The 27,943-nt window shown below is 40.9% G+C and overlaps 1 protein-coding gene and 1 long non-coding RNA gene across 5 annotated transcripts in view; one reads left to right on the forward strand and one right to left on the reverse strand.

Annotated features, from left to right (window-relative positions):
- Window positions 1–16,057, forward strand: part of LOC130356014 (uncharacterized) — a 165,227-nt gene extending 149,170 nt beyond the window's left edge. For all 3 annotated transcript variants that reach the window (XR_008888736.1, XR_008888738.1, XR_008888737.1), the window contains one exon: window positions 15,688–16,057. This is a non-coding gene — a long non-coding RNA (uncharacterized LOC130356014). The remainder of the gene's footprint in view (window positions 1–15,687) is intronic.
- CSMD2 (CUB and Sushi multiple domains 2) overlaps window positions 1–27,943 on the reverse strand; it is a 1,018,208-nt gene that overhangs the window by 89,643 nt on the left and 900,622 nt on the right. For both annotated transcript variants that reach the window (XM_056557006.1, XM_056557007.1), the window contains 8 exons: window positions 27,539–27,652; window positions 23,310–23,405; window positions 22,072–22,275; window positions 21,758–21,882; window positions 18,497–18,593; window positions 15,675–15,779; window positions 8,586–8,704; window positions 5,889–5,958 (listed from right to left, as the gene is read on the reverse strand). In XM_056557006.1, coding sequence (XP_056412981.1) covers window positions 5,889–5,958; window positions 8,586–8,704; window positions 15,675–15,779; window positions 18,497–18,593; window positions 21,758–21,882; window positions 22,072–22,275; window positions 23,310–23,405; window positions 27,539–27,652 — 930 coding nt within the window. The remainder of the gene's footprint in view (window positions 1–5,888; window positions 5,959–8,585; window positions 8,705–15,674; window positions 15,780–18,496; window positions 18,594–21,757; window positions 21,883–22,071; window positions 22,276–23,309; window positions 23,406–27,538; window positions 27,653–27,943) is intronic.

Here is a 27,943-nt window from a genome sequence, read left to right on the forward strand (position 1 = left end):
CATGGCTTTGAAGGAGTGGTCGTGACTCGCAAGCTGGACCAATGCACAAAAAGAGTAGAAAATTAAAGGGTGTGGCTTAAATGGTGGGTGTGTCTTTGGCATGCATGCCAGGAGTGTGTGGCTTGACAGTCAGACTGACACACTCACCAGGGGAATGCAGAGCGGAGCTAGTGGAGTAAGGTACCAGAAGTCCCATATACTTGTATGGGACTTAAGACAAAAAACCCATTTTTCAATTAAGGAGGTAGGCTAGGGTTAATTTAACTATCGTATATATTTTTATTTGACATAAAAGTAACATGTATATAAGTATATAAATGGCCCATACAAAAAATATGGAGAAAAACTGTTCCAGGTTAAACCCCCCCAAAGGACGAGGGGGCACTCCCTCCGTCTGGAGAAGAAAAGCTTTAGTCTAAAGGGGCGACACGCCTTCTTTACCATAAGAACTGTGAATTTATGGAACAGTCTACCTCAGGAACTAGTCACAGCAGGAACAATTAATAGCTTTAAAACAGGGTTAGATACATTCCTGGAACAAAATAACATTAATGCTTATGCAGAATTATAAAACTACATCCCTTCCCCTTATCCCCTTACACCCTTCCCTTCAATTCCCTGGTTGGACTTGATGGACGTATGTCTTTTTTCAACCATACTAACTATGTAACTATGTGTACTATATTTCACATAAATATCTCCAGCCATTTGGAAGTTATGCTGAAACATGCATTTCCCATAGCCTTGCATGGGACTTTAACCCCTTCCCGACCTATGACATACCTGTACGTCATGGGTGGCAAGGTGTTCCCGACCCATGACATACAGGTACGTCATGGACATTACTGCCGCTACTCGCGGCATCCCGCAGCGCCCGGAAAGATGGTGGCTATCACTGATAGCCAGCCATCTTACCGTGCGACCACGGGGGGTTTCGTCCCCCACCCCCCCCAGCGATCGCTGCTATCAGCTGGTCAAATCTGACTAGCTGATAGCAGCGTTTCGCTATCAGAATACTTAGCAGCGCGGTGTGTGAGTCCGGATCACGGGGATCGGGACACACACCGCTCTGCTAAGTGTCCCTGTCCCGTCCCCCGGCGTCACTTACCCTCCGTGCGGTCCCGACGTCCTCCGTGCGGTCCCGGCTGCGCTGCGTCCCGGAGGTGAGTTTCCGGCAGCAGTGCGGCATCTTCATTGGCAGCAGTGAGATCGCCGTAAAGCGATCTCACTGCTGCCTCTGAGAGTTTCAAAACTGCAACTCCCAGCATGCCCAGACAGCCTTTGGCTTTCTGGGCATGCTGGGAGTTGTAGTTTTGCAACATCTGGAGGTCCTCAGTTTGGAGACCACTGTATAATGGTCTCCAATCTGTGCTCTTCCAGATGTTGCAAAACTACAAATCTCAGCATGCTCAGTCTGTCCAGGCATGCTGGGAGTTGTAGTTCTCTAACATCTGGAAGAGCACAGATTGGAGACCATTATACAGTGGTCTCCAAACTGTGGACCTCCAGATGTTGCAAAACTACAACTCCCAGCATGCCCAGACTGCCCAAGCATGCTGGAAGTTGTAGTTCGGCAACATCTGATCCTTCAGATATTGCCGAACTACAACTTCCAGCATGCCTTGGCAGTCTGGGCATGCTGGGAGTTGTAGTTTTGCAACATCTGGAGGCACACTAGTTGGGAAACATTGTCAGTTTCCTACCTCAGTGCCTCCAGCTGTTGCAATTGTTGCAAAACTATAACTCCCAGCATGCACTGACAGACCATGCATGCTGGGAGTTGTAGTTTTGCAACAGCTGGAGGCACACTGGTTTGGAAACACTAAGTTTGGTTGCAAAACACTTGAAAGTTTATTACTTAACTTAGTGTTTCCAAACCAGTGTTCCTCCAGCTGTTGCAAAACTACAACTCCCAGCATGCACGGACAGCCAAAGGGCATGCTCGGAGTTTGCAACAGCTGGATGTTTGCCCCCTCCCCCCAATGTGAATGTACAGGGTACACTCACATGGGCGGAGGTTTACAGTGAGTGCTGCAAGTTTGAGATGGCGCAAATTTTGCGCTGCAGCTCAAACTTCCAGCGGCAAACTTGCTGTGAACCTCTGCCCATGTGACTGTACCCTAAAAACACTACACTACACTGACACTAACCTAAAATAAAAAGTAAAAAACACTACATATACACATTATCCCTACACAGCCCCCCTCCCCCCAAAAAATGAAAAACGTCTGGTACGCTACTGTTTCCAAAACGGAGCCTCCAGCTGTTGCAAAATAATAACTCCCAGTATTGCCGGACAGCCATTGACTGTCCAGGCATGCTGGGAGTTTTGCAACAGCTGGAGGCACCCTGTTTGGGAATCACTGGCGTAGAATACCCCTATGTCCACCCCTATGCAAATCCCTAATTCAGGCCTCAAATGCGCATGGCGCTCTCTCACTTTGGAGCCCTGTCGTATTTCAGGGCAACAGTTTTGGGACACATATGGGGTATCGCCGTACTCGGGAGAAATTGCCTTACAAATTTTGGGGGGGCTTTTTCTTCTTTAACCCCTTATGAAAAGGTGAAGTTGGGGTCTACACCAGCATGTTAGTGTAAAAAAATACATTTTTTACACTGACATGCTGGTGTTGCCCTATACTTTTCATTTTCACAAGAGGTAAAAGGGAAAAAAGACCCTCTAAATTTGTAATGCAATTTCTCCCGACTATGGAGATACCCCATATGTGGGCGCAAGGTGCTCTGGGGGCGCACAACAAGGCCCAGAAGGGAGAGTGCACCATGTACATTTGAGGCGATTTGCACAGGGGTGGCTGATTGTTACAGCAGTTCTGACAAACGCAAAACAATAAATATCCATATGTGACCCCATTTTGGAAACTACACCCCTCACGGAATGTAATAAGGGGTGCAGTGAGCATTTACACCCCACTGGTGTATGACAGATTTTTGGAACAGTGGTCTGTGAAAATGAAAAATAAAATTTTTGATTTGCACAGTCCACCGTTTCAAATATCTGTCAAACGCCAGTGGGGTGTAAATGCTCACTGCACCCCTTATTACATTCCATGAGGGGTATAGTTTCCAAAATGGGGTCACATGTGGGGGGGTCCACTGTTCTGGCACCATAGGGGCTTCCTAAATGGGACATGCCCCCCAAAAACCCTTTCAGAAAAACTCACTCTCCAAAATCCCATTGTCGCTCCTTCCCTTCTGAGCCCTCTACTGCGCCCGCCGAACATTTTACATACGCATATGAGGTATTTCCTTACTCGAGAGAAATTGGGTTACAAATTTTAGGGTGATTTCTCTCCTTTTACCCCTTGTAAAAATTAAAAAATTGGGTCTACAAGAAAATGCGAGTGTAAAAAATGAAGATTTAGAATTTTCTCCTTCACTTTGCTGCTATTCCTGTGAAACACCTAAAGGGTTAAAACACTTACTGAATGTCATTTTGAATACTTTGGGGGGTGCAGTTTTTATAATGGGGTCATTTATGGGGTATTTCTAATATGAAGATCCTTAAAATCCACTTCCAACCTGAACTGGGCCCTGAAAAATTACGATTTTGAAAATCTTGAGAAAAATTGGAAAATTGCTGCGGAACTTTGAAGCCCTCTGATGTCTTCCAAAAGTAAAAACTTGTCAATTTTTTAATGCAAACACAAAGTATACATATTGTATATGTGAATCAATATGTAATTTATTTGGAATATCCCTTTTCCTTTCAAGCAGAGACTTTCAAAGTTAGAAAAATGCTAAATTTTCAAAATTTTCATGAAATTTTTAGATTTTTTACCAAGAAAGGATACAAATATCAGTGAAATTTTACCGATAAAATAAAGTAGAATATGTCACGAAAAAACAATCTCGGAATCAGAATGATAAGTAAAAGCATTCCAGAGTTATTAATGTTTAAAGTGACAGTGGTCAGATTTTCAAAAAATGCCCAGGTCATGAAGGTGAAAATGGGCTGGGTCATGAAGGGGTTAAACAAAAACCATGACCCCCACAAATAGGAGTGGGTTAGGGTTAATTTATATATCCTATGTTTGTAGTTGACATAAAAGTAACGTGTACCAAGTTTTATCGAAATATCTTCTGCCGTTTGGAAGTGATGCTGAAACATACACACATACATACATACACACACACACACACACATTGGGGAAGATTTATCGAAACCTGTCTAGACAAAACCTGTCTAGACATCCATTTGCCATAGCAACCAATAAGATCACTTCTTTAATTTTTTTTGAGGACTTTTCAAAAATGAAAGCAGTGATCCGATTGGTTGCTATGGCAACTAGATAACTTTTCCTCTGGGCAGAATTTGATAAATCTCCTCCATTGAGTTTTATATAAATATAGATTTGTTTCTTAAGGCTGGGTTCACATGATGTTTTTCCCCATACAGGAGCGCATACGGCCCCATACGGTCGGCTAATTTTTCCCCAAATGCGGTTTTCTACCGTACCTAAAACCATAGTCACCCACGGTTTTATGTCCGGTAGAAAACCGCATACGGGGAAAAATTAGCCTACCGGTTCACTCCGGTCGGCTCATTGAAATGAATTACATATGGGACAGCATACGCAGGGATACGGGAGCGCAAGTTTTAAGCTCTCCCTTGCCGTATGCACTCCCATATGGGGAAAAATGTGATGTGAACCCAGCCTTACTGCAAAGTGAAAGAAGCTTTCCAAATAGTCCTCATTAGAAATGTCTGTCCTATCATTTAGCGTCTATACATGGAAAGAGAAGTTACATTTTTCAAATGACTTTCTCCTCTCTCAGTGTTAGAGATAATGGCATGAAGTGGAAGGGAGTTCCACACAGGTTCTCATAGTGGATAGGGGGGTACCCATAGCTTTTAACCCATTCACTGTAGTAAACAACAAGGGATCCTTACTTTAGCCACCCTTACTGATAAAGACCATCAACGATCCTAAAAGGGGAACTTTGGTGGAAACAAGTGGAAAACAAATGTTTTCAAATCCACTGGTGCCAGAAAGTTAAACAGATTTGTAAATTACTTCTATTCTGAAGCCTTCCAGTACTTATCAGCTGCTGTATAACACAGAAAAAATTGTGTAGTTCTTTTCTGTCTGACCACAGTGCTCGCTGCTGAGACCTCTATCCATGTCAGGAACTGTACAGATTAGAAGCATATCCCCATAGCAAACCTCACCTGCTCTGGACAGTTCCTAACAAGGACAGAGGTGTCAGCAGAGAGCACTGTGGTCAAACTTCATACATTTCTCTGTAGTATATCTGTAGTAAACAGCAGCTGATAAGTACTGGAAGGGTTAAGATTTTTAAATAGAAGTCATTTACAAATCTGTTTAACTTTTGGCATCAGTTGGTTTGAAAAAAAAATTTCCACCTGAGTTCCCCTTTAAATTCAACCACTTTACCATTTAGATCACATGGGATTTTGACTTTAACCCCTTTACTGCTCTAGCTTACCAGGTGTACAGATATTAAGATTTTATTTAGACTACCAAAATTTCCTGGATGGGACCTTGAATATCAGACTCTTTTATAGCCCAGGATCCTATCTGCCCTGCTCACTAACCACAAAGGCTTAGGGGGAAAATTGTCAGCAGTGCAGCCAAACGTCACGGCGTGCCATGGCCAGCGGCAGTAAAGAAAAGTTGCCTGGGAAGAGGGGGCACAAGCTAAACTTGTGAACTGGAGCCCATGAAAACCTATGCCTTTTCTTAAACATTAGGACCTTGAAATATATTTCATTAGAGTTATAGTTGGTTATTCAAAAAGTTTTACTTTCGTAATATTTCTGTTATTACATAAAATATTGATGGAGAAGGCACCATACAACACACATAGATCACAAAGAAAAGCAATTAGTATATTTCTTCACATACCAATACACAGAGGAGGTGGATAATTCCAGCGTCTTACTGTCCCTGGCATACATGAAATATGTGAATGGCCCTGAAGGGAAGAGAATACAACCCATAAAATTTGTGCAACATCGCATACTATAGTTTATATTTTTTATTGCATACATAAAACTTCAACCAAAACTTAAAAACCTGGCACTTCAACTGTAGAGAAGTGGTAACTTGATAAATGTATATTTTTTTGCAAAGAGTGAAAAAAGAACATTAACTGTTAGCTAAAAAGGGTACATTTAGTGTCCCAGTACAGCTGTTCCAGCTGCCACCCACCACGGAGTTCTCAGGTGATGGATCATTTAAAGGTTTGCTGCATGTATAAGGTATATCTTTGCATTTCATTGCATTGCACTTGATTGTATGCATACATTGAAGTTTTAGAGAAGAGTACCTAGGGTTAATATTTTTCACTTCGCTGAATCTTGTACACAGCTGAATGATAATTTTGTTAAATGTCATCTCTTATCCAATAACTGCAGGAAAATGTCCCTAGGCCAACCTTCCTTTCCTGGGGAATAGGAGGACCGAAACCTGTCAGGACCAGTTTCTGGCCTGGCCTTTGACAGAGACATATGCGCTTTACCTGGTGCCTGTCTTTACAAGGCCTACATCCACATGGGCACATGTAACCTATCAAAGTCTAGAACTGCTACACTACTAAATTTTAGCAGGAGAATTTCATCTTTCAAGAGAGGAGACATTGAACAAGGGCCTTTCTATTTTACACTGATCGGTCTGCTTCGTTGTGGGGATTTCCTTGGATACACCTTTCCAAGCGCTGTGCCACAGATTACCACCAAAGAGTAAAGAGTATTTTGCACCTTGCACCACAGTAAACCAACCTGTGAATAACCTCCTCAGCAGTTTCAGCGATTTGAACTTGAGAGCTAGAGAACCCTAATACCTGCACATTCATCTGCAGTAGACATACTCATACAGATAACACATCAATTGAAGGGACACATACCAAATTACTATTCCTGACTCCAAAGCTATATTTTACCAAGTCATATACAAGTATCTGTATTTTTCTGGCATTGTAAAAGGAGCTTAGTAAAGTTACAAGTTGTTTCATGGAATCCTAGCGTCAAAAGTCTAATTTCTGACAAAAAGTTATGGGTCATAGTACATTGGGTTAGAAATACTCATTTTGGGTTACTACATCCAGCATTATCTTCATCATACCCCTAGTGCTCACCACATGCAGTATACATTAGGAAACTCGTACATGACCAGTACTACCTAATTGCCAATGTCCTATGTCAGTACATATAGATTATTCTGTACAGTGAGAAAAGAAACTGCACTCTTTATTTACATTAAGAAAGTAAGTACACTTATTAGAGGGACATTTTTAACACAATCCATGCGGATCTAGCAATGAATATCAGAAAACCATACATATTCAATTCATTTAGTACTAAGAGGTCAATTTCTGGATTTCAATAAACTTTTTAGAACTGGATGAATGAATATAGAGCCGCATGGTTGGTGTTTCAAATTTTGCTCTAATAAATGGATTTACTTTCTCAGCATAGATAAAAGAAGTCCAGTTGTTTCACTCACTTCATGGAGTTTATTGTAACCAACATACAGCAGCACCCGATGTTGTGGAAAGAGTGCAAGATTATTATTAAAAAATGGATATAGATTATGCTGTGTTTATTCCTTGTTTTAAAATTTCTAAAAACTACAAATGCTACCATGCGTTGGTGAAGAAAAATCCTACAAAAAAATATTTTTTAGGCAAGTTGCTTGGGTATTGAATAAAAAGTGTCCATGAGATCAGGTCAGAACCTTTAAAGGGGTCTGTCAGGTGATTTATGTTGCTTAAACCATGGACAGGGAGAAGCTGGGGACACCGCCTCCCAGACACATCATCCAGTGCCATGGCTCGCTTTTAAAGGGGTACTCCACCCCTAGACATCTTATACCCTAGCCAAAGGATAGGGGATAAGATGTCCGATCTCTCCTGCAGCACCCTCATGTCATAAGCTACAAGGAGTGAAGATCGCTCCGTGCTGCCGACTCACAACACAGAAGCCGGGGTATCCTGATGTCACGGCCCACCCCCATGTGACATCACGCCCCGCCCCCTCAATGCAAGTCTATGGGAGGGGGCGTGGCGGCCATCACACCCCCTTCAATAGGCTTGCATTGAGGGGGTGGGGAGCGGCGCCACAAGTGGGCGGGGCCGTGATGTCATGATACTCCTTCCCCTGTATCATGAGTCATCAGCGCGGAGCGATCTTCGCTCAGTGTAGCTAATGACAAGCGGGTGCTGCAGGAGAGATCACAGGGGTTCCTTTGGATAGGGGATAAGATGTCTAGGGGCAGAGTACCCCTTTAAGTCATGTTCTCTCTGAAGCATTATAGTGTTTCAGAGTACAACATAGTGGTTATTAACAAGGGAGTCTATCATGCTACCCTTGGTTCAGGGAGAATATACCTCTCACAGACTCTCTTATGGCTATATAAAGATACTAATTAATATATAAAATTTTCTTTATATTAAATGGAATAATGTACTGATCCAAATGGGAAATGTATGAACCCTTATGTTTTAATTCACAATTTACATCTATTACTGCACCAGAACACACATAAGACCATTATTGAGCCAATGTGCAGCCTTAGACTTCAGGTAGGAAGCATTCTTAGTACCTGTAGGGTATATCCTGGTTCACATTGGAAGGAGACCACATCATTCACAAGGTATCTTTCTCCAGATTTCACTCCATTACTGGGAATGGCTGGTTCTGGGCAACTGGCAAGGCCTACAGCTAAAAGCAACAACAATTATTTAGGTATATCAGCTCAAATAAGACACGTCTAAAATCAGTTGTAAAAAATTGAGACTTAAGCATATTATCGAGACCTGTGCTGAGGAAAAGTTGATCAGTTGCCCAAACAACCAATCATTTTTTAGAGGCCTTTTCAAAAATGCAGAAGAGATCTGATTAGTTGCTATGGCCAACTGCTCAACATTTCCTCTGCACAAGTTTTGATGAATCTTCCCCATTGTACCTCCACTTCATAACCATGGACACAAAATGCTACACAAAGATGAGGACCTATTGTAGGTCCTATTTGATGCTGTGTAATAGTAGTGTCCTAAATGTACTAAAACATTTTAACTGTGTAGTATTAAAAAAGTAACTGTATTTGAATATATTTTATAATTTACGAGTTAAGTTTCTTATTTTGACCTCTCAAATAATCCAAGATAAACAGGTTCATAAAGCACAAAGTTAATTTCCTCATTTTGCCTTGTATCTCAATTGCGATTTAGAGAATATTGCTCAAATATGTCAGACTGATTTATTAATTAAAAAAAACAACATAAAAAACACAATATAGGTGCTGCAAGATAAGCGAAAAAACTTTTCAATTAGTCATATAAGTCATACTAGTCGTGATCCTGCATCTTATTATCCAACCCAAGTATATGATGTAGCCTGGCCAAGACCAGGTCCTCAGTTTCAGAGGTGAGGTCAGAGCTGAAGCATAGCTGCTTTAGAAATCTCATTTTTAAGGTTTTTGTAACTTTGATTCGCGTCAGTATAGGGACAATGCACAATGATTATCACCTATGTACAGAAAGTGAGAAAAGAACTGACTTTTTCTTGGGTTAAAAAAATGGAGAAGCAGACTAGAAAATATAAAAAATGCAAAAGACTCACTACCTTTCCAAGTTTTATCTGTACACTTCTCTCCATGCTTGTTTTGGTGGGGGTCAGTTGGTGTCATAACACTCAGACCCAAACCAATCAAAAAAATTTACATGTCTCTGAGATAAGTCAAAAGTTTTTTTTTAAATCAACAGGTACACTTTATATGTTTGTTCACATGGATCTTTATATCAAGTGTGCTTGAAAAGTGCAGCATGAACCATTTTTTTTCTATTTAATGTATGAAAAGTGCCATTTGAAGTCTTTAAGAAGATTAAAATAAAGATGCATTAGTATGTTATCAATTTTTCATATCACATCTGTTACGCCGAGCGCTCCGGATCCCTGCTCCACCCCGGAGCGCTTGCGGCGTTCATCTTCTTGCAGCGCCCGGTCAGACCCGCTGACCGGGAGCGCTGCATTAATGTTACCGGCGGGGATGAGACCCGTGTAGCGGGACGCGCCTGCTCGCGGCTCGCATCCCGGTCTCCTCACCCATCCTGTTCCCGACGGCTCAGTCCCGGCGCGCGCGGCCCCGCTCCCTAGGGCGCGCGCGCGGGCTCTCTGCGATTTAAAGGGCCAGTGCGCCACTGATTGGCGCCTGGCCCAATTAGTGCTCTCACCTGTATCCTCTCTACATAACCTCACTTCCCCTTCCCAGTATTGCCAGATCTTGTTGCCTTGTGCCAGTGAAAGCGTTTTCTTGTATGTCCCAAGCCAGTGTTCCAGACCCTCTGCTGTTGCCCCTGACTACGATCCTTGCTGCCTGCCCTGACCTTCTGCTACGTCCGATTTTGCTCTTGTCTAATCCCTTGTACCGCGACTGTCTCAGCCGTCAGTTGGGGTTGAGTCGCTATCGGGTGGAACGACCTGGGGGTTTGCAGCGGGCTCTGGTGAAAACCAGTAACCCCTCAGACTTCGTTCCCCTGGCACGGCCCACGTCATCACCCCACTGACACAAAGGATCCACCACCAGTATCCTCACAGTATCCGAAGCCTGACAACATCTGATATTTAAAGTAACTGTCTTAATGGAAATCTGTGATCACGTTCATGCTGCCCAAATCACTATTGCCCGAACCACAGCTCCTCTCTGCCACAACAACCTTACAGGAAAACTGTGTGAGTACACTGGGTTATAGTGTGGGTGAATAGGATTCCACATAATCACTTACTTATTTTCATTCTGTGATTGCTGAGTTTTGTGCCTCTAAAGTTCCATTGCTCAATCCACGAATTGCACGCTGGAGTCAGGGCCCCCGCCGGCTGCCGCCTCTGCCTCCCTCTTTCAGCTCCTAAGCTCGCCCTTCCATATTGGCATATTCTTTATCTTCAACTCCACATCCTAGTGACTTAGAGTCACAGGTCACATGAGTACAATGCTCTGTTTGCAGAGCCCATGCGCTGAAGGATGTCACCCAGCTCTCAGGTCCTGATGAGGTGCCTAATACCTGATTACAGTGCCTAATACAGATTGCGTAGCGGAGCTTATTGTCCTCTCAAAAGTGTAAACTGTACATACACCTACGTGTATTTGTTACACCTACGTGTTTTTTTTTTTCTGAAAAACTAATTTTGGCCTAGTTACTGTGAAAGGCCAGCCAAAGCAACACCATTGTTTCTGTAGCCTTATACAGTTTGTAGTGGAGCACATAGTCCTCCTCTCATAAGTTTAAACTGTACGTACACCTACATGGTGTCCTTTAAATATTTTCCTCAAACTAATTTGGGCTTAGTTACTGTGAAAGGCCAGCCAAAGTTACACACTTGTTTTTGTAGGCTTATACAGTTTGTAGTGGAGCATATTGTCCACCTCTCATAAGCGTAATCTGTACGTACACCTACGTGGTGTCCTTTTTATATTTTCCTGTTAAACTAATTTGGGCCTAGTTACTGTGAAAGGCCAGACAAAGCTACACACTTGTTTCTGTCTGATACAGTTTTAAGCGTAGTGGAGCGCATTGTCCTCCTCCCATAAGTGTAACATTTACATACTCAGCTGGTGTATAAGTATGTCAGGCAGAGAAGTGCCAAGACGGGCACAAAGGAGTGGCAGAGGCCTAAATTCATCAGACGTAGGCAGAGTTCGCAGCAGAGTACGGGCATGTGACAGCCAGAGTCACAGCCAGAGGTCTGAGCTCCTGGTGTCAGCAAGCAGTTGTGTCATGACCAGCATTCTCAGCAGCTGTGATTGATTGGTTCACTTGGTCATCCAGTTCATCCCAAGTGACATCCAACACCCCCAGTCAACAGTCGGGGGGTTCCTCAGACCCAACGCTCAGTTGGCATGGCCCTCATGCTGCTACTGCCACCTTGCGGCTCTGTCATTGTGCCGCCATATGGTCTCCTCATGCTGATGCTGCCACCTCCAGGCTCTGTCATTTTGGCGCCATATGGTCTCCTCATGCTGATGTTGCCACCTCCAGGCTCTGTCATTGTGCCACCATATAGTCTCCTCATGCTGATGCTACCACCTTCAGGCTCTGTCATCATGCCGGCATATAGTCTCCTCATGCTGATGCTATCAACCCGAGGCTCTTTCATTGTGCTGCCATGGATACTGTAAAACATAATTAAGGTGCTGATCCCTAGTTACAGAAATTTCTTCTCATTAGACCAGTAATTTGGTATTGAGGATATGCCATATCTAAAACTTAACTTTTCTTAGGATAAAATATATGGACCCAAACATTTTTTGAAATCTAACTAAAGAAAAAGTGTGCAAAAAACACCATATGCCACCTACACCACCAAGTATTGATGCAATGTAAAGACCCCTAAAAGGTGGAAGGGAACAACAAATGGTCCATTGTAACAGGTGGGGGTAAAAACTTTCCCTGTAAGGCCCTACTCTCGCACTATTAATTCCCTTCTTGGCAAGTGTTACTTGTTTTAAAAAAGGGCAGCCCAACACAGGAACCTCTTCCTATTTCCAAATAAAAACCCTGGGAAATGGCAGTGTTTTTAGGGGGAAATAGGGAAAGGTTCCTGTGTGAGGTCGCCCTTTTTAGGGCGAGTAACACTTGCAAAGAAGGGAATTAATAGTGCGAGAGTAGGGCCTTACAGGGGAGGTTTTTACCCCCACCTGTTACAATGGACCATTCGCAGTTCCCTTTCACCTTTTAGAGGTCTTTGCATCACATCAATACTTGGTGGTGTAGGTGGCACATGGTGTTTTTTGCACATCTTTCCTTTTGTTAGATTTAAAAAAAAAAATTGGGTCCATATATTTTATTCTAAGAATAATATAAAAAGTTTTACGTCATGCATATCCTCAATACTTACTTCTGCACACCAAAAGAGTCCGACAAAAGAGACCGTTTTCTTCTGCCTACCTGCCTCAGCTACTATTCTGATCCTGTCACCTGCCTGATGCCACACACCTAATGCCAAGTTATCCTTCTTTCACCCACCTTCGTCTCCTGGTACTGGTATTAACACCCACCACCCCACTCAACCAAAGTGTACCAAAGTGCATGGCAGCACCGACGTGGAGCTGTAACTACGGTCAGGGACAATACATGTCCTTTACGGCCCACTGGGTGAATGTGGTTCCTGCACAGCTACAACAGCAATTTTGACCGGTCACACCACTTCCACCATTACGATCTCAGGCTGTTGGTCCTGTGACAGTGTGTGACTCCCCTCCTCATCCTCCACCGTGTCCTCATCCTCCACTGCACGGAAAAGTCTCAGTGCCCCTCCAGCATACCATGTGTGCAGGGCATGGCGGTGTTAAGCTGTTCTTCACATGGTTTGCCTTGGCGAACGGAGTCACACAGGGGAGGAACTGCTAAGAGTCATTCATCAAGAAATCAAATCATGGCTTACGCCACGTAAACTGGAAATGGGAACCATGGTGACCGACAACGGCAAGAACATCTTGTCAAGGAAGTCTGAGACATGCCACCTGCATGGCACACATGTGCAATCTGTTTGTCAAGAGGTTCCTGAAGTGTTCCCCCCCCCATCTGCAAGACATCCTAATAATGGGAAGAAAACTTTGCATGCACTTCAGCCACTTGTACACCGCAAAGCACACCCTCCTTGAGCTGCAGCGTCAGAACGGCATCCCTCAACATAGTCTGATTTGCGATGTTTCCACAAGTTGGAATTCCATCCTCCATATGTTGGACCGACAATACGAACAGAGAAAAATCATAACCGATTTCTTGATGATCCAAGCGTATAGGGGGACTCCCCTGTGTAACTTCAATGTCAACCAGTGGCAGCTCATACGTGACACCTGCCGTTTGCTCAGGCCCTATGAGGAAGCCATATTATTAGTCAGTCGCCAGGATTCCGGGATGAACAATGTCATACCTCTGCTTCATTTTCTACAACACTTGATGGAAATGATGCCTTACTGCACACAGCCCTGCTTGTCCTCAGTGTACAGAGCCCTGCTTGTCCTCACTGCACAGAGCCCTGCTTGTCCTCAGTGTACAGAGCCCTGCTTGTCCTCAGTGTACAGAGCCCTGCTTGTCCTCAGTGTACAGAGCCCTGCTTGTCCTCAGTGTACAGAGCCCTGCTTGTCCTCACTGCACAGAGCCCTGTCTGTCCTCAGTGTACAGAGCCCTGCTTGTCCTCAGTGTACAGAGCCCTGCTTGTCCTCACTACACAGAGCCCAGCTTGTCCTCAGTGCACAGAGCCCTGCTTGTCCTCAGTGTACAGAGCCCTGCTTGTCCTCAGTGCTCAGAGCCCTGCTTGTCTCCCCTCACTTCCTGTATTTGGACTCCTCATAGAGACACACATGCAATAGCTGCAGGGACAAAAATACACATATTTTTTAACCAATGTATATTACAAATATTCATATAATGGTATTATCTACGTTATATAAAACGATTTTGTTGATGACAGGTACACTTTAAAGAACTGAACTGCAACATAAGAACGCTGCCTTATATAGTTCAATTTCCTGCACAGACTGCTAAACAATACTGATAAAACACTAAGGACATACTGATAGTATTTCATCTGTAATATGTTGATATTGTGGGTCGGTATCACGGACGTTTACCAATACACCCGTGTAGCCCTAGTCAGGAAACATTGCTCCATTTAGTAATGAGTTAACTGCCATTCGTTTGCACAGCTTAATTGCTTTCCAGCAAATCTATACAATTTGCATTAACATCTTTCTTAATTAGCAATGTAGATATTCAGCAAAATCACCACTGCAACCTGTCCTGTCATATCATCCAATTCAAGATATATTTGATCAAGGAAAGAGTCGGCTTGGACAGATAAATGTTGAGGGAGCTCAGATGGGAATATAGGAATGACAAATGACTTTGTGTTTATAAACATGGTTGCATAAAGTATACTCTTCAGAAGAATAACATATCAGTAGTTGGACTTGACTTTGATAGATAACCATTACAGAAAAGTGAAATATGAAGCTAAATTAATAGAATATTTGTCAAACAACAAGTAATACAGTGGGTGAAAATTTCATAAAGACCATAGCTTTGTAAATTGCACCCTTTCAGCTATATTTCTAATATTGGTAAACTGTCTTTAGTGAACTTATTATGGATAGTGCAGGGGTAATGCATGGGTAGTGCATGGTAGTGCATGGTAGTGCATGGGTAGTGCTCACTATAGGTAGCATGGTGGCACAATACCTGGAGTGTGAATGAGGAAAGCATTTGAATGGATTGCTTTACATGTATGTTTCCTCCCAAACTCCAAGTAACTTTCTGTGAAACTGACAGTAGGTGTGTATCTAAGATAGGGAAATTACATTATGTATCTCATTGGGTACACTAAATGTACAGCACTGTTGAATCTGTTACTACCAGTAAAAAACTGTAAAAAACTGTAAATTTCCCTATCTTAGATACACACCTACTGTCAGTTTCACAGAACCTTATTTGGAGTTTGGGAGGAAACATACATGTAAAGCAATCCCTTCAAATGTTGTTACTACCAGTGAAAAACAGTAAAAGTATGGCTCATGTATTGCCTTTGGACAGGTTCTGTAATTCAATGTTAAATACTGTAAGTGGCTTGGAGCATATACATGATGGAGGCAACAATTTGTCACAATCTAATGTAGTCAGTAACCCAATTGTACTTTTGTATTCCAGATGAAAGCCAGCTGCAGACACGCTGATATCAGAGAAGAAGTGCAAGTAGAGGTGGTTTGACGTGCTGTTCAGCAATGCTGGTACTGTGGTTCCTAAAAACAAAGAACAAAAATGCATAAAATATTTAGACAGAAAATAATATTTGTTTACTGCTTTACATACTGAAGTGGTCTTTTCTTTGGACTGTTCTATGAGATGAAACAAAGTTTATTGAAGCTCTCTCAGGCTTAGGCAGTTTACCACTCAGCTATTCAGTCTGTGTGAAGATACATTACATTTTCTGGCTCAAATTTATGCTGCATCAATCTTTACTTTATGTGTATCTGTATACTATCTCTTACAGAATCATGAGTATCATATATAAAGTAGTATTGCCATCATGGCTTGAAGAAAATGTTCTGATCACTCATTGTTTGTGCATTACACTAGAACCTACAATGCTCATAGAAACTCGGTCTCCTTCTTATCAGAGGAAATGGCTATATGCCTTATAATCAAAGTTTAAGGACATAATTACAGTCAGGTCCATAAATATTGGGACATCAACACAATTCTAACATTTTTGGCTCAATACACCACCACAATGGATTTGAAACAAACAAGATGTGCTTTAACTCCAGACTGTCAGCTTTAATTTGAGGGAATTTACATCCAAATCAGGTGAACCCGTGTAGGAATTACAACAGTTTGCATATGTGCCTCCCATTTGCTAAGGGACCAAAAGTAATGGGGCAATTGGCTTCTTAGCTGTTCCATGCCCATGTGTGTGTTATTCCCTCATTATCCCAATTACAATGAGCAGATAAAAGGTCCAGAGTTCATTTCAACTGTGCTATTTGCATTTGGAATATGTTGCTGTCAACTCTCAAGATGAGATCCAAAGAGCTGTCACTATCAGTGAAGCAAGCCATCATTAAGCTGAAAAAACAAAACAAACCCATCAGAGAGATAGCCAAAACATTAGGCATGGCCAAAACAACTGTTTGGAACATTCTTAAAAAGAAGGAACACACCGGTGAGCTCAGCAACACCAAAAGACCAGGAAGACCAAGGAAAACAACTGTGGAGGATGACTGAAGAATTCTTTCCCTGGTGAAGAAGACCCCCTTCACAAAAGTTGGCCACATCAAGAACACTCCCCAGGAGGTAGGTGTATGTGTGTCAAAGTCAACAATCAAGAGAAGACTTCACCAGAGTGAATGCAGAGGGTTCACCACAAGAGGGAAACCATTGGGAAGCCTCAAAAACAGGAAGGCCAGATTAGAGTTAGCCAAATGACATCTAAAAAAGCCTTCACAGTTCTGAAACAACATCCTATGGACAGATGAGAGCAAGATCAACTTGTACCAGAGTGATGGAAAGAGAAGAGTATGGAGAAGGAAAGGAACATGATCCTAAGCATACCACCTCATCAGTGAAGCATGGTGGTGGTATTGTCATGGCGTGGGCATGTATGGCTGCCAATGGAACTGCTTCTCTTGTATTTATTGATGATGTGACTGCTGTCAAAAGCAGCAGGATAAATTCTGAAGTGTTTCGGGCAATATTATCTGCTCCTATTCAGCAAAATGCTTCAGAACTCATTGGATGGAGCTTCACAGTGCAGATGGACAATGACCCAAAGCATACTGCAAAAGCAACCAAAGAGTTTTTCAAGGGAAATAAGTGGAATGTTATGTAATGGCCAAGTCAATCACCTGACCTGAATCCGATTGAGCATGCATTTCACTTTCTGAAGACAAAACTGAAGGGAAACTACCCCAAGAACAAGCAGGAACTGAAGACAGTTGCAGTAGAGGCCTGGCAGAGCATCACAAGGGATGAAACCCAACAATGTCTGGTGATGTCTATGTGTTCCAGACTTCAGGCTGTAATTGACTGCAAAGGATTTGCAACCAAGTATTAAAAATTAAAAGTTTGATTTATGATTATTATTCTGTCCCATTACTTTTGGTCCCTTAACAAGTAGAATGCACATATGCAAACTGTTGTAATTCCTACACCGTTCACCTGATTTGGATGTAAATACCCTCAAATTAAAGCTGACCGTCTGCAGTTAAAGCACATCTTGTTCGTTTCATTTCAAATCCATTGTGGTGGTGTATAGAGCCAAATATGTTAGAATTGTGTTGATGTCCCAATATTTATGGACCTGACTGTTTATGTATAATGCTCTTAACATTACTATCCATGCAGCTCCTAATTCTTGAGATCAGTCTTAGATTGCATGAGTTTCTGCTCAGTGCCCACAAATGGGTGATAAGGCTGTTTCTCTTATGATCTCTGAGGATAGAGCTGTGCCAATAATTCAGACACAACAAGAGCAATGTATGACATATTCATCAGCTGTTTGCTGCCCCACACCCTCCCTAGGACAGCATTCCCTCCAGGTGCACCAACTTTGGTGGTGTAATACCAAATGACTATGGTCTAAACTGGCAAAAATCTAGGTACTGTTTTGTTTGTGAATTGAAATAAAACCAGGTGGTCATGACTTAGAAGCCAGCAGCAAACTGGTCCCCCATTACGCAGCAGACACAACAAGAGGCCCAGCATGAGTTAAGCATGGTTTGTTTTTATAAAGGGGCATTTGAGACACTCTTGAGGACTTTTAATTATAGCAGTAAATACATTAAAGTTATGATTAATAATTATAATAATAATAATTATACTCATACTCCTGATTTTCCATATACTCAAAAGTAAATGTGTCAGATTACAACGAAAGCATAATAGATGGATAGAACTAAAAGCAACGTTTTAAGTACAATCTCCCATAGTGTGAAGTAAATTACTCTTAGTAAAGTACCTGAAAAACTTCCCAGCATGGTGGCCGTGTTGTCTCCTCCATCAAAGACTTCCAGCGAGTCCCAATTTTGTTCTGTACCAAAGCTAATAACCTGGATCTAAATGAAATTGAAAAGTACATTTAATAAAAAATAAACATTGATTTTAGTATGTCAGTTCCTTTAAAAGGGTCTTGAAACAAGATTCTTTAGAACTTGCACCTCACATTGTCCATGGTGATCCCCTGATGGGAAAAAAACATGGAGGAACTAGTTTGAATGAATTTTTTTTTAATGTTCTGGTACTGAGCACTGATAGTTCTAGAATCCTCCCAAAAGACGTCTAGAGCCATCAGTAATGCCTCGGAAAATGTTCAGAGTAGAAAGGTTTAAGCACTTTGCATACCAGATCTGCTTAGGCCTCCTTCACATATTTTGGTTGACCGACAGTCTTTCCCTCCAGCATGCAACAGAGAGAAACTGATAGTAAAACTGATCCCATTAATTTCAACAAGACAGTTCACAATCATCCTAGGTCTCAGTTTGGACGTCAGATGGTTGGACACACTAGACTGCACCGGACAGGGGAACATAACTTGCTGCTTTTCCCTGTTCAGCATCCTGAAACAAGGGATGCCAGATGCTATTAAACTGATGACAACTCATGCATGTTGTCATCAGTTGTGGCATCAGTTGCGTCAACATTTATACTGAGTTCACCTATGCCAGACACCGGACATATGTAATCCTAGGCTTACTAAGCACATGGGAGATAAGCATATTAAAACATGTGTTTTTATTTCTTTTTAAACATGTTTTTGCAACCTGCATGATTGACCATAACCGCAGAGATGTTTTCACTGCTCTCCATTCCTCTACATAATGCTGTTTTGAGGGCTCAAAACTGCTGAAAAATTACTCTCAGGCTAGGTTTACATACAGGATTTTACAGCGTTTTTTGGGAAAACTTCCATTGTGGTTATTGAGCTAAAGCCATATGTGTATTCAAACTGAATGAAATATGTAAATGAAGAACTTCTCCTTCATGCTGGATCCACTTCTGACTTTGGCTCCAAAACTGCAGTGGCAGTTAAAAAAAAATTAAAAAAAATGCAAGAAAAAAACATGTGTGGAAACAAAGCCTTAAAGATGTCTAAGAGTGTTATAAAAAAATAAATAAAATAAACCTATACATTCAATGCAATAATAGACTTTCACATCTCAACATTTCCAAACTGTTTCAACTCGACACCAAAAAAATACATGGCTCACATGATTGTAAATATATAAGGTTACCCACTCCGAATATCAAATGAAAAATTTAAGAAGATGTTTGGGGTGGGTTCAAATATAATCTAGGGACAGCCCATCTACAAGTAATATTAGATATCATGGAATAAAGAGAGAAGGCACAATTGCAGTTCTCTTAAATAATACTGACAAACATCAGCAGGCGGTCTGCCTAACAGGGTCTGATATGAAATACAAAGATGAAATAAGGTGTCAGAACATGTTTTCTCCGCTTGAATACAAAGCTCCCAAAAACTCAAATACAAAGTGTCGTGCAGAGAATCTTACTTTCATTATTAAAAAAAATAAAAACTCATAACAAACAGCTCAGAATACACAGAAATGTCCCTTCTGTTAACTAAACATGAACACACTGGTCTATAGTATCTGTGTCCTGGTGTAGAATTCTATACGTATTAACAAGCAAACTATGCTTTTCTACTGTGCAGAAGGTCTAAATTCTGACCCAGCGTGTCGATACATTTCGTACCAATGGGACATTTTACCCCTAACAAGAATGAATGTGCTACACCACAAAACACTGAAACTGGTGACATTCTGAATCTGTGACGTTCTCAATGTCCCCCAGGGAGAAAATTGGAAAAGCTATTAAACTGAAGTTCAATTAGGAAACAAGCCATAAATATTGCACAGCAGTGCTTCCTGGACCAGTGATTTCTGGTTAATGAATGTCCAGACCACCAGACACAGAGAAAAGATCTTTCTATATTGTGAAAGATTCCCAAATGATGTGCAGAGTTTAATGATACATTTACCACAAAAAATATGTAATCACAGAAATAATAAAAAATGTTAACAATAGCAGCAATTACAATGACAAAACAACACACAAGGCAGTATAAGAGCCCTGATGGCCTAACTAAAGATCGCTGATACCATGGAAGAGCTCTCCTAACCTACTCACATATACAAGTTGACGCTCATCTACATATGAAAGTGTAATATTCTTTAAAACAAATTGACCATGCATAACTGAAGGAGAAAAACTACCAATCTTGTTGTAAAGTGGAGATTGCCAGGTTCACACTACGGAATTTCCAACAGGAATTCCGCTCAGGAATTCCGGTGCAGCAAAATCCAATTGCTGGCAATGGGATTTTATTGTACAGTACACACTACGGAATTTTAGAGGTGGATGTTCTGAAATACAGCTGCTAAAAGAATGAACTTCTTCTGATGGAATCTGCTCAGCAGACATTGCTGTCTCTGAGGACGACAATGTCTGCGCGATCCTAGTGCAGAATGATTTCACACGGCACTGGCCGCACTCATTACCTCTGGCCGCCGGAATTTTTTCATCCAAAGATTTTCAATGTAAACCTGGCCTAACAGATTTGTCTGAGATTCAGCCATGGCTGTATGTTGTGAGAATACCATAACACTGTGGCTATTTTTTTGTTAACTTGTATTTCCTGTTTGACTTTTATTTTTTTGCCTACAAATCCCATAATTCCATTTTCCTCCCTCCCACACATCAGCCACCCCACCCATTGAAACATAAATGAGCTGCATCCATTGAAAGGACCTGTGGTTTTCAATCAGGGTGCCTACAGCTATTGCATTAGTTGCAGATTGATCTCTCTCCCACCAAGCGATCGCTCCACCCATTGAAGGAGACAGGCTGCCTGTCATCAGCTGACTAGTGAGTCAGGTCTCGGCCACATTGCAGCATGGGAAAAATCTGAGACAACAGTCATTTTGTATGCTGTTAAAAATAAATATTGGGGTGAAAATCACAGAGGAATTGTGGGAAAACTGTCACACACAGGTACAGGCACTATGTTATGAACTACACTAACTTTACAGCCCCTGTAGCATAGTCAAATATAAAAAAAAAATCCTGGAATACCCCTTTAAGCAGTAAATAAATGGGAGGAGTTCAATCTCAAGAGTTACAATTTTTAGAAATGTAGGTGAAATGCATAGTAAAAAATAAGAAGCAGACATATACATATTCCTTGAAGAAATCTCACCTGGATCCCTGCTCCTTCCGGGACAGTGATTTTCCATACACAGTTTAAACTGTTTAAGTATGGCTCAGGGAAGCCTGGAGACAGGATGGTTCCTTTGCGTTCAGTCAGATTCCCTCCACAAGGCACTAATAATTCACAAGGAAAAGAATATCTGTCACACCTTGTGCCAATGTTGCATTGCATTGCATTGTAATGTATAGTGAGTGACTATTCATGGTTAAGCAATTTATGGCAGAAAGCATATTAGTAACCAAAACTTTTTATCCAATACAATGTAAGAAGTCTACAAAATAACATTGTTTTAGGGTACTTACCCACACAAGATGGCACTGAAGTGTTCCACTGGGCCAGGGCTCCAATCACTGCCTGACATTCAATATTCTTGGAGCCCTGCAATGCATAGCCCGGTATGCACTCAAAACGGACAATGGCTCCAACTGAGAAGTCATTGCCAATGCGGCGTCCATACTTGGGTTCAGGTATTGAGCTACACTGAGTGGCACTAGTACGAGGAACAGCTAAAAGAAACAAGGAGATAGTTGCAGGAACATAAGGCAGAGATGGTGGCAGGTCCAGGAAACATAGCGAACACTAGAAATGTTTGTAAAAGGATGCAGTTAAAACAAACAGACATATAGGAGTCAATGTTGGGTAATGTACATCTAAGAAAAGGTTAAAGAAGCAGCCCTAAAGTTCCTGGGTTTTGGACACTGACACTGTGTAATTTTGCCAACAAAAATGAGTGTGGTTTCTGCAGCAAAAACCATCCGGTTATTAGCAGTGTGAACATACCCCAGGAAAATGTATACAATACATATTAACGCCTTTAGTAACTGATGGAGAAATGTTCTTCATAGCCTTTGCTCTAATTAGTTGAAGTCCCAAATAAGGGACCCTACCATATTACCTTATAATGCCCTAATGGGGTAAATAAAAATGGTTTTCTAAACCAGACAACCTCTTTCAGTTCATATCATGAATGTATTCAGTTGTATGCTTGACGTTTTCTATATAGAAAACTGATGGCGCATGGGTTGTTGTAATTCAAAGAATATGAAAAATGATACAATAACAGAATAGAATTGTTGGATTTATTAACAGTATCTGTGAGAAGAAAGGCTTAGGCTCTTACTGATATTATTTTTCGATGCACCCTATTACATCATGATCAATATGCCTGGGAAACAGATGGGAGACTTGCATTGTGTAAAAAGCTGTGATATGAAGATGATAAGTCTTGGCAGAAGAGAGATATTTTATTTGTGCTTGATACAGGATACATTATGTTGTATGGCATATCAATCTCATCCAGCTATGATATATATCCCTAATTCCAGTTGTAAAGACACCAATAATACATTATATATTTACAGAGTCACAGCTGCCATTTCTCCTGAGCTGTGCACCTGCCAGATCCACTTCTTTTACTGTGTCCCTTTTCGCTTTGCCAATCTAGCCATATGACAGTTTTTAATATCTGTATGACAGTCCCTGTAGGTTTCACGCACTGCTTGGATGACCACAGGACATAACACGCCATTTATCCACCTACCTTGGTACACAAAATGAAATCCTTTGGCTGTCGCCTGTCCCTTGGCACTGAACTTAATTAAAATCTGATTGGAAGTTGCAAGAGGTAGAGATTCACCTGTAACGGCAGAGCGCACGTGTTACCGAATGGGGAGACCTGCCTCTTGTAGATAAACCTATTGGGATTTGCAAAACAGGGATACTGATCTGATCACTGTGTGTGAGATAGACTGCAACAGCAAGAGCTGGTCTGCACTCTGGGCATGGGAACACATTACTCCGTCTGGAGGAGGAGGAACTAAATAGATAACCAAACTTATATGTATACGCCTGCTGATGTGAAATAATGTGATAGCACAGATGAACCGAGATACAGAAATAGAGAACACAGCTGGGAAAAACACTTTTATATTTTGCAAAAATTTATGTTATCTTCTTTCCTGGTAACAAATATCTGTATTTTATGGAAGCAGATCTTTTATCAGTCTGTTACATCTAATACTATATTTCTACACCTAGAGCTTCAAATTATTCTTGTTCATACACATTTGTTCAAAAAAGCACACCAAGTCCCCTAAATTAATGTATTGCTCCCAATTTTACAGATTTTACAGATCATACATAGATACAGCGGTCCCTCAACATACTATATTATTTGGTTTCATGATGACCATTGTATGGTCCTTTGAGTCTATAACTGTATGTAAAACTAGTAATTGGTTCTTAAGCCCCTTATGAAGAATGAAGAAACATTTATGATGGGTGGTCGGGTTGCTGAGGCAACTGTTCTGATGCTCAGTGAGTCCCATGTATGAGCCCTATTAATTACAAAAGGGTTTCTTGATTGGAACTCGCTGAACGTCAGTACGTTACCTCAACAACTGTACCATTCATCATGTCCAGCATCTCTCCACTATGAAATTTTCAGAACAGACAGGAGTGCAAAGCTGGACTTGTACTTTAACCCCTTAAGGACCAGGGGTTTTTCCGTTTTTGCACTTTTGTTTTTTCCTCATCACCTTCTAAAAATCATAACGCTTTCAATTTTGCACCTACATACTCATATGATGGCTTATTTGTTGCAAAACCAATTGTACTTTGTAACAACATCAATCATTTTACCACAAAATTTACTGCAAACCCAGAAAAAAAAATGAGGCAAAATTGGAAAAAAAATACCATTTTGTAACTTTTGGGGGCTTCCGATTCTACGCAGTGTCATTCGGTAAAAATGACATCATATATTTATTCTGTAGGTCCATACGGTTACAATGATAACCATTTTATATAGGTTTTTCTCTATCTTAATACTTTATTTTTAACTACATGCGCCAAAATTTGTATGTTTAAAATTGTCCTTTTGACCTCTATAACTTTTTAATTTTTCTGCATACCGGGTGGTATGAGGCCTAATTTTTTGCGTCGTTACCTGAAGTTTTTATCGGTACAATTTTTGTTTTGATCAGACTTTTTGATAGCTTTTTATTTAAAAAAATTTTATGTTATAAAAAGTGACCAAAATATGCTATTTTGGACTTTGGAATTTTTTTATGGGCATGACATTTACCATGCGGTTTAATTAATTATATATTTCTATAGTTTGGACATTTACACATGCGAGGATACCACATATGTTTATATTTCTTTTTATTTACATAGTTTTTTTAATATGGGAAAAGGGGGGTGATTCAAACTTTTATTAGGGAAGGGGTTAGATCACATTTATAAACTCTTTTTTTACACTTTTTTTTGTAATGTTGTAGCCCATAGGGGACTATAACATGCATAACACTGATTAAATACACTGATCAATGCTATGCCATAGCATTGCATTGATCAGTGTTATCAGTGGTCGATTGGATCTCAGGCTTGGAGAAATTGGGCAGACAAGAGAAAGGTAAGAAGACTCCCGCTGTCCTCTTAGCTGTTCGGGGTGCCACAATTTCCCCCCAGTGCTCCCAAACAGCTCAGATGAGCTGACCAGCAGTGTATTCTCCTGTTTTAGAAGCCACGATCAACTTTAATCACGGCGTCTTAAGGGTTAATACCAGACATTAGCCCGATTAGCGATGTCCGGTATTAGCCGCGGGTCCTGGTTGCTGACAGCAACCGGGACCCAGCAGATACGAAGCACACTCAGCTTCTGAGTGCACTTCACATTACAAGAGCTGGTCACGGACATAAATATACATCTATCTTGTCACTAAGGGGTTAAAAAGGACTGCTTCATAGCTGAAAGGAGAACTAAAAATCCCAGCTGGTCTTGAATGTTTGCAGCAGCCAGGGCATGCTGGGACTTGTAGTTCAACATAAGGGAATAAGAAAGATTAGGAGGTGAATGTGGAATGTGCTTGAACTTTACTGCACCGACCCGAGTGAGAGACTTCAAAACACACTGGGACTGCACTGAAACACTGCAGTGACACTGCAGCAACACCTCTCCACTTCACAGTTAGGCTAAGTTTCCACTTGGTTTTTTTCTGGCAGTTTTTGGATATCTGCCACTGCAGTTTTTGAGCCAAAGCCAGAAGTGTATTCAAAAGGAATATGACATATAATAGAAGGACTTACACTTTTCTTCCCTTATGGATCCACTTCTAACTTTGGCTCAAAAACTGCAGTGGCAGATATCCAAAAACTGCCAGAAAAAAAAAAACAAGTGGAAACTTAGCCTAACACTGGACCTCTAGGATCTGTGATGTCACTGTGATGTGGGGAGGAGCGTGTGATCGGCTCAGTAGGTGATTGGATCAGTGCCCTGCTGGACAATCCAATCAGTCTGCCTTTCTTACTGCAGGTCACTGCGGGAGGGAAGCCATGCAGAGAGCTGAGGACACAGAGCAGCACAGAGACACAGTGAGTAAATACTTCTAACTGTGTGTCTCCCTTACTGGTAAGCAGGGGCAAGACAGGGACCTTACTGGGCAGTCTGGCGACAGGTGTAACACTCAGCATTGCCAGGTGACTGCTAATGGTCCAGAAATAGCATGGTAAGTTGATGCTGTATTCAACTCATAGAGCCCATCATAAGTTGAAACAATTGTATGTCGGGGCCATTGTATGTTGCTGGACCATTGTATTATCTACATAAAAAATTGGTTAACTTTGTAAATACATTAAATAACCAAACATGTACTCATCTAAAATTACAGCCTATAGTATAGCCTAAAATGGCATTTACATTTCTGCTGGTTGTTATAGGAAACAGGCAAGCTTGCCAAAAAAAAAAAAAAAAAAAAAACTCTCAAAATCTTTGGGGGGAATTTATCAAGGCTTGTACATCACTTTCTGGCCTGCTAAAGTAATACATTTTTACACAAGCTTTGGTTTGTTTAACAAATATTTTTGTTGCCCAGTCGATTTACTATAATTTACACAAAGAAATCTATGCTCATAGCTGGCGTAGCGTTCAACTAATGGGCAATGGACAATGAACAATGCATCAAATATAATACAAGGTGCACATTTTAACACATTTGGCTAAACCAGCATAAAAATATTGGTCTTGATAAATTAGTTCTTAGTTCATGCCTATTATAGACAACAGGAAAAAGCTCCCGACATATGTATCAAATGTATTCTCTATGTATATCAAAAAGGTGTGTGGTCAACTATACTTTTTATTCAAAATATCCTACAAAAAATGTACACAGCACCAAATGCTAATTTTTACAAGCCTATGGCGATATATGCAATTATATAGGTCAGGGCACTAAAATTGGTGTGTACAGAGTATGAACAGGACCTATCAGCTGAACTAAACTCCTATAATAAATTATAAAAGGTTGTATTGTACACTTTACTGCCCAGAAGATTGAATTTCACATAATGCAAATCCCTAGGGCAAGTTCTGCAAGGATACTGAGACATGGCATCTATGAAGCCTGCAGAGATGTAGCTGTAGACTATGATACAGGCTGCAACTCACATAATTTACAGAGTTAATACATATTTCAATGCAGATAAATTGTACATATAAATGGTAAAAGCTATTACATTTTAATGTAGATAAATTTTACATGTAAACAGTAAAATTGTGTTTAAAAGAAAACATATTTATACATTTACATTCCAACAACCTAAGACACTGTACATAACAAGTAATTATTTATTTAATTGTGAAATTAAGTGTTTGGGGAAGTCACTAACTTCTTTACTTATAAAGTCTGGAAATTCACAGAAAAACCAAACTAAACAGATGTGCAATAGAGAAAAAAAAACTATAAATGTTTAGGGTATCCAGCCCCATACCAGTATGAGATCCAGAGAGAGAGCTAAGAAGACGAGCTTGTTCATTGGCCCCATCGTGGACTTCAACTACATCATTGAGAGCTGTCTGGAAGAAGGTGAACTGCCCAAAAACCACTGCAAGAGAGGTGGACAAACATTACAATACCAACCTACAAGACAAGATATATATATATATATATATATATATATATATATATATATATATGTATATAATATGCAGTTAGTTATGCAATTTTTTAGTTTACTGAGAGTAAATCCTGCAGTAAACTTAGGTAAAAATAATCTTATGCAAAGAAATTTGATTGGCATATGCCAAACTTTTTCCACATTAATGTCTTACTTTGCACAGTATTGTGTTGGTTCATGTCAAAAGTGTATTGACATTGTATATAAATTGTTTATTTT

This window comes from Hyla sarda, chromosome 2, assembly GCF_029499605.1.
Source record: "Hyla sarda isolate aHylSar1 chromosome 2, aHylSar1.hap1, whole genome shotgun sequence".
Lineage (NCBI taxonomy): Eukaryota > Metazoa > Chordata > Amphibia > Anura > Hylidae > Hyla > Hyla sarda.